This window comes from Lipotes vexillifer, unplaced genomic scaffold (genome assembly GCF_000442215.2).
Source record: "Lipotes vexillifer unplaced genomic scaffold, Lipotes_vexillifer_v1.1 scaffold625, whole genome shotgun sequence".
Classification (NCBI taxonomy): domain Eukaryota; kingdom Metazoa; phylum Chordata; class Mammalia; order Artiodactyla; family Lipotidae; genus Lipotes; species Lipotes vexillifer.
The window spans coordinates 593042-600360 of NW_006771655.1; the positions used below are offsets into that span (position 1 = coordinate 593042).

Here is a 7319-nt window from a genome sequence, read left to right on the forward strand (position 1 = left end):
TGAGCCTGCGCATCCGGAGCTTGTGCTCCGCAACGCGAGAGGCCACAACAGAAAAAGATTCTTAATAAAAAAAAAAAAAAAAAAAGAAGGTGGGGGCAGGGAGGGGGAACAGAGAAAGCCAGAAAAGGAAAGAAAGCACATGTGGCAAAATGTTAACAATTGGTGAATCTAGGTGAAAGATATATGGGAACTCATTATATTATTCTTAACTTTCCATAGGTTTAAAACAGTTTCAAAATAAAAAGTTAAAAAAAAAATTGTGAAAGCTACCGCCCAAGAGAAACACAGTGACATGGTGACATGGGCAGGAGAGGTTGTGAAGCCCAGTTTATACCTGAGAAAACCAGGGAACTGCCTCCATGTCCACATGGCATGCGGGCACGTGGACATGTGTGTGGAGTGTGTGCTCTGACTCTGTGTGTGACCAGCGCACGCAGCCCTTTGGGTGTGCAGTGTGCGTGCATGTGTGAAAGTAGACGTTCATGTGTGAAAGTAGACTCGCCCATGTGCACATGGAAACGCACCGGCACTGAGCCTGGCTCACCCTGTATTAACATGCCCCCAGCACACGAACAGGGCCGGTGGGACAGCCCGCAGTGGGCACCCAGGGGCTCAGCCCACCCCGGCCCCTGGCCCTACCTGTGCAGCCGAAGGCCACGGTGCCCACCGCAGCCAGGTTGATGGCATAAGCCTGGTCACGAGAGAAGAGCTGCAGCCACACGTCGCAGATGCTGATGAACAGGAGGGGGCCCAAGGCTAAGAGGTAGCCTGTGTGGGGAGAGGTCAGAGAGGTGGCAATCGATGGTGGGCTGGGCGAGCCCCCTCATCCCCCAACATAGAGCCAGGTCTGAGGAGCCCTCTCTCTGCCTTTCCCCTTAATACTGGGAGGGCGGGGACATCTTAGAGTTCTAGGAGGGGCACCCAGAAGGCTTCCTGGAGGAGGCGCCTCGAGCTGGGTTTTGAAGCTGAGTGTTACCATGGAGACAAATGGGAGAGGAAGAGCAGGGAAGAGCAAGGGCCCCGGGACACACGTGGGGTGCACAGCAGCCTCGCCAGGCGCAGGCATCATGCCAGCACGTGTTACACGCACATGGGCCTGACACTTTTCATAGCTGAACGCCATGACATTCCTAGGAGGTGCGCCCATCTTACAGACGAGGAGACTGAGGCACGCGCAGGGAATGGAGGGGCATGTGAGGGACAGGTGTGAGGGCCGGGAGCCGGGTGGGCAGCGGGCAGCGTACCGGCAGTGATCCTCGTGTGCAGGCTCAGTCTCTCCACCAGCGCGTTGTTCAGGAGCACAGCCACCAGCGCCACCAGGATGTAGGTGAGGCTCATGTCAAACACAATCGAGGTCCCTGGTGTGGGGGAGGGTAGCAGGGGTTCAGGGGAGCCCCACCCTCTGCACCTGCCCCTGCCAGGCACTGCTTCCTCCCTCTGCCCCAAAGGGGCTGACAGCCCAGAGAGGGTGAGTGGCTGCCCTTGGGGTCACACAGCAATTCACAGCCGAGCTAGGGTTTGAATAAAATGGGCTCCCCAAGTGGGGTCCTGCCCAAGGGGTTTCTGGAGGGTGGCAGGCCTGAGCCAAGTGTGCAGGGCAGCAGGCGACGGCAGGACGCGACTGTGGGGGACCCACCTGGGTACCTGTGGTGCAGGTAGTCCACGTCGGTGATGAAGCTATTGTACGGCAGCAGGAAGCCCACGCCAGCCAGGAGCGTTGCAAAGTAGACGGCGCGGTAGCGGTCGTCAGGCACCGGCTCCTCTGCCCGCAAACCCAGACGCCAGGTGAGACGCAGACCAGCCCATTCGCGGCCGCGACCACCACATCAGGGCTGCAGTCCACCAGGGCACCCCCATCACGACCACCATAGCCACAGCCACTGCGTCTGCCACCCGAACCACAGACACGGCCTCCCACCATGCATCTGTCACTGCCACCAGAAGCACTGCCACCTTAGCCACCATCACCATGGCCACTCTCACCATATCCAAGCCACCAAAGCCATCATGACCGTGGCTACTCTCCATCACTATGGCCACAGCTGCCCACACCACCACCATCATGGCCATTATCAAAAGTCACCAAACACCATGGCCACTGTCACCATCGTACCCACCATCATGACCACCATCACCCCACCCACGGTCCATCATCACCGTGGCCACTGCCACTGTATCCACCAGCATTACGGCTGCCGTCACCCTGGCCACCATCCATCCCCATAGCCATGGCTGCCAAAGCTGCTGCATCACAGCTGTTATCATCACCTTACAGCCAGTGTAACCATGGTCACCGTCACTGTGGCCGCTCTCCACCTTCATGGCCCCAGCTGCCCCAGTCATCACAGTCATGGCTGCCAGACATACAACCACCAATACCACGGCCAGTGCAGCCATCACCACAGCCACTGTCCGTTACCAAGAGGCTGCTGCCACCGTGACTCTCACCATCATGGCCACTGAAGCACCTGGCTAGAGAGAACAGAGAAGTGGCCTTTTGGAGACTCAGCTCCGGGACCAGCTGGGTGGCCAGACCTGGTGGGGCTGAGGCAGTGTCCTCTGGGAGGCGACCTATGCTCTAAACCAGCGTCCAATATACAGGGCTGATTCTCCTATAGTTAGTGTTCACACATCCAGGAACCGCGGGCGGAAGTGGGAGTGGGACCACATGCTATGCCCCTTAGAGATCCACCAGCAAAATGTTTGCTTCCCACCCCCATGACTTGAGGCTCCGCTGGGCCAGAGGGCTTCGCTCCAAAGGGAGGAACGGTTCCCCCCAGAGACACAGTGATCCTGCAGAGAACAGGGCTGCTGCTCTGGCTGCGGGGACAGATCCTGACCGTCATCACTGGGAAATCAGGTTTCTCCCGTGTGGGAGTGAGAGAGTAGGTCCGCAAGACAGGAGGTTCCTCACGGCCTCTCTCAGGACGTGTAATCCCTGTGACACGGTCAATGGAAAACGATACCAACCCAAGTCCAGCAGGACTAGTGATCGAGAGCCTTCAAGAATGAAGGTTGGGGGAATTCCCTGGTGGTCCAGTGGTCACGAGTTGGCACTCTCACTGCTGGGGCCCCAGGTTTGATCCCTGGTCGGGGAACTAAAATCCCATAAGCCACATGGCGCGGCCAAGAAAAAGAAAACAAAACAACGAAGCTTGGGTCACCCACCGGGCAAAGGACCATGACCAGTTAAGATGCTTGTGGTGGGCAAATGGAATATGGGATGGGTGGTGGGAGAAGGTAGCTATGAATACCAGCTACAATCATGTGACTAGTCACAGACATGAGGACTGACACTGTTATGAGTATTGCTTCCTTTTTTTGATGTGAATATGTGTGTGTATGTATTAATCAAATGCTTTTATTTTATTCACTTTCTCACCCCTGTATCATCTAACATAAGATGTGTTCGTAACAGTTAACGCTGTATATCAGTATTGAAGTTTGGGGGATCAGAGGAGAAGTGTGAACATCAACACACAAGGACTTTGCATCCTTTGGGGAAAGGGTTAGTGTGTTTTTGTTCATATGGGGGTCCGTTATGTCCTGGTAGGTGGGGGGTTGACTGTTAGTGTCTTTTTCTGGAGACTATGGTTTAGGGAGCTGTGTATAGGAGGCAAGCTGGTAAGGGGTGGACTGTAATGGTCAGTTTGTAGGTCAACTTGGAGGCTGAACCACAGTCCTGTTGTTCAATCAAACACCGACCAAGGTGCTGCTGTGAAAAGATTTTTCTTTCACAGAAAAATCACACAAAGCCCCTCCTTAGTTACTTTAAGTTTGATCAAAAGGGAGTTTACCCTGGGTGGGCCTGACCTAATCAGGTAAGACCTTGAGGTCTTCCCAGAACTCAGGAACCCCAAACGGCTCGTGCCCCTGGGATTCCAGCCTGCTTGTCATCTTCCGTCCTGACCACCTGCCTGATGGACTTCAGACTGGCTTAGCCAGCCTCCTCTTTAGTCAGCCAATGTCCTATAATAAATGCATATGGATATCTATACATCTATATCTGTATTGCATCTTTAACTCTCTTTCTAGCTCAGTCTATCTCCTACTGGCTCTGGTAGAACCTTGACTGATGCAGCCACCGTCACCATAGCCATTACAGCTAAAATCACCACTGCCCTGGTCACCATGGCCACCATCCAATTCTATGGCCATGGCAACGTGGCATCCACTACCTGGCCAGGAGAAGCCTGGGGATGGGCCCCGAGCTGACTCTGTCCATACACACGGGTGCAGGGAGATTATCCCAACCCAGCATGGGTCTCAGCCAGCAGAATCTCCACTCCCCATCTGCAAAGAGAGGGGATGGAAGCTGAGAGTAAGTCTCCATGTCGGAGCCTGAAGTGATCCTAGTATAACCTGTGGCCAGCCCCAAAACGAGCTATCTCTTACAGGGGGGCCTCCTGAGTGCCGGGAAACGTCTTAAGCCACATTTTGTGGATCCAGTTGCAAGCACATTAGGGTGGCCCCAGGATCATTCCCCTTTTCCAGATGAAGAAACCGAGGCCCAGAGAACAGTGACTTACCCAAGGTCCCTGAGTGGACAGAGACAGGAGCTGGGGTTGAACCCAACTCTGCCTAACTCCAGACCTGCACACTGCCCAGTCTGCAAGTCTGATCTCACAGGCAACTGGCCTATTTCCTCCATGTAGGGAACCTGAGGCTCCGAAAGGTTGAGGCACTTGCCCTAGGACACACAGATAGGTGGAAAACCGGATATTTGTTTCTTGGGGTTTTTTTGGGGGGCCGTGCTGTGCAGCTTGTGGGATCTTAGTTCCCTGACCAGGGATTGAACCTGGACCCTCGGCAGTGAAAGTGCGGAGTCCTAACCACTGGACCGCCAGGGAAGTCCTCAAAACTGGGGTGTTTGAACCTCACATCAATCCTCTTTTCGGACACTTTCCCATCTCCACTGAAGTGAGGCATGGCTTGCTCTGACCCAAGAATGCAGCCAACACAATATGCGTCAGTCGTAGACAGAAGTTTACATACAGGTCAGTGCATGATTCACCGTGTGCCCTCCCACCTCCTCAGTGGTCGTGGAAACCCACGTTAAGATGGAGCCTTCCCTGGGCACACGGCATTGGTGAAGGCACTGGGCCGGTGGGCTCGTTTGTTACTGCAGCAGATCTAATCCATCCTGACCGACGCTGCCTCCCGGGTTCAGTGACCGCCCCCGCAAGGTTCCCCATCCCGGGAAGGCTCCTGAGGGCTCCCACAGCCGTCCCTGCTTTGGGGCAGACGCGTACCCTGGCCGCACCCTCACTCACCAGAGTCCGTGAAAAGCGGGATGCCCCTGGCCCTACTGCCCTGGGCCTGGGCTACCCCTGCCACCACCTCCGCCAGCTGGCCGCTGTCGAAGCTGAAGCTTGTCACCACGCTCCTGTGCGGCGTGCTCGCCATGCTGGGCTCCTGGAGTTGCTGGCTGCCCACCGAGCCCATGGCAGCCCTGCTGCCGGGAAAGCAGATGACGCAGGTTGGGGAGGCCAGGAGGGGATCCCTGCCCCACTGCCACGCGGCCAAGCCTGCACCCCCGGGGGACCACCCTATCCATCCCACCCACCTTGAAACAGCACGCAGGGGCACACAAACCTAAGTGGACGAGTGATGTCACGTGACTTGTGTCTTAAGATGCTCCCTGGCTGCAGCGGAGAGCAAGGCTGCAGGCCTGCGTGAGGGCGGCGGCAGTGGGCACAGCGGAGAGAAAGAGACCGGGGGGAGGGGGTGGGGGGGAGAAATATTCTGAACACTTGTGTGCCAGCACCGTGCTCGAGCGTCCCACGAACCATCTCCCTCTGGGAGGGGGTTCAGACATTCACTCATTTGACAGCCGATGTTAGAGCGTGAACGTCCCCCCGGCCCACCACCCCGATCTCACAGGCAGTAAGCGGTGGGGCCTGAACCCGGACCCAGGCCTGTGGGACCGTGAGCCACCACGGCCCACCGTTCTGGGGCCGACCACGCGGGGGAGCAGAAAGCCCTCCCTTTGGTCTGCCTCCGTTTCTCTGGTCCGTAGCCCTTATCTTTGGAGGAAAGGAAGGAGCTGATTGATCCTTGAGGGAGTAACACCCCCATTGTGTAGGTGACCCTGTGGGTGTTGGGGGGTCTAGTTTTTTCCCTGAAACATTGATCAGTTTGTTTTTCTGACAACTTTTATTAATTTATCTGACTGCCAAAAGGATACAAATTCGCTGTAGAGAATTTGAGACAAAGATGGGACACGGAAGCACCGGGTACTGAGCGTAGCACTTCCGCTTCCTGGGCCACCCCGAGCACGTATGGGGGAACCCACAGAAGAAGCCGGGAGACAGACCGCTTCCCAAGGGATCCCACGTGCCTGGCGCTACTCCGAGTCTCTCTGAGGATGGCGCCGGCCACGCCCAGCTCCCCCACCTCTGCTTGTCCCATCTAACGTCCTTCCTGCCTCAGTTTACCTGCTCCCCAGCCTCCAGGCGGGTGTGCTGACCAGTGACGGGGTGCCTCCCCTGGGCTTCTCCCCTTCCTTGCTCCCCATAGAGTTTTAGTGGGGGTCTGAGAGCTCGGGACCATCCCTGATTCCAGGTGGGCCCTGGGGACTGGGTAAATTCTGGTCTTGCCCTCCCGGGGCTGACCCGGCCTGATGCGCGCCCAGCAGCAGCGGCGAGGGGGGTTGCAGGTCTCCTCCCGGGGCCTGGGAAGCCAGGCGTGAACCCCTCTGGTCTCGGTGCGCTTCGTGTTGCCCCCAGCCCCGGGCCTCCTGCTGCATCTGGAGCTGGGGGGCCGAACAAGACACAGGACAGAGCTTGGCCTGGGTTCGAATGACTGTGGCCTTAGGCAGGATCCTGCACTGGAGGCTTGGACACCCTCGGTCCCCAGCCACCCAGCGTCCTGGGTGGGGCCGGGGAAGGGGCCAGCGGCAGAGCGGCGGTCTACAACGGGCACTCCTCCCTCCAGCCCCGGAGGATGTGCACCCCCGACCCCCTGGGCCGTGTTCCCCACAGAGACGCGGCGGCGCCCCAAGCCTGCCGGGGGCCCCCCCCCCGCTGAGGTCTCCGCCCCGCCCAGAGGCCGCGCCCCCCGGGAAGGCGGACGTGTTCCGCGACAAGCCAGGAGGCCGCCCAACTGCTCCCTCCCGCTCAGCGGGTGAGGCGGGCAGCTGCCACCCACTGGGCCCCCCTCAGTCACTGTCCCCACGTGCTGCTGCAGTCCGCCTCCAGGGAGGTGCTCTGGCTCCCCCTGCGGCGGCCCCATGACCCCTGATACCACCTTCCATGGTGGCAGGGCAGAGGGTGCCCCGAGGCTGCCCCCACCTCTCCTGGGCTGCAGGCCTCAACCCG

At 58.0% G+C, this 7319-nt stretch overlaps 1 protein-coding gene and 1 non-coding gene across 2 annotated transcripts in view; both read right to left on the bottom strand.

Moving 5' to 3' along the window:
* The window catches only part of SLC29A4 (solute carrier family 29 member 4), a 12688-nt gene extending 7243 nt beyond the window's left edge, over positions 1 to 5445 (bottom strand). The window contains exons 1-5 of the mRNA XM_007447082.1: positions 5274 to 5445; positions 4572 to 4577; positions 1637 to 1762; positions 1245 to 1358; positions 640 to 768 (exon numbers count right to left, since the gene is read on the bottom strand). Coding sequence (XP_007447144.1) covers positions 640 to 768; positions 1245 to 1358; positions 1637 to 1762; positions 4572 to 4577; positions 5274 to 5445 — 547 coding nt within the window. The remainder of the gene's footprint in view (positions 1 to 639; positions 769 to 1244; positions 1359 to 1636; positions 1763 to 4571; positions 4578 to 5273) is intronic.
* On the bottom strand, positions 4778 to 4850 carry TRNAE-UUC (transfer RNA glutamic acid (anticodon UUC)). Its single transcript has one exon. It is a non-coding gene; the product is annotated as a tRNA-Glu (tRNA).
* Positions 5446 to 7319: the final 1874 nt, after the last annotated feature.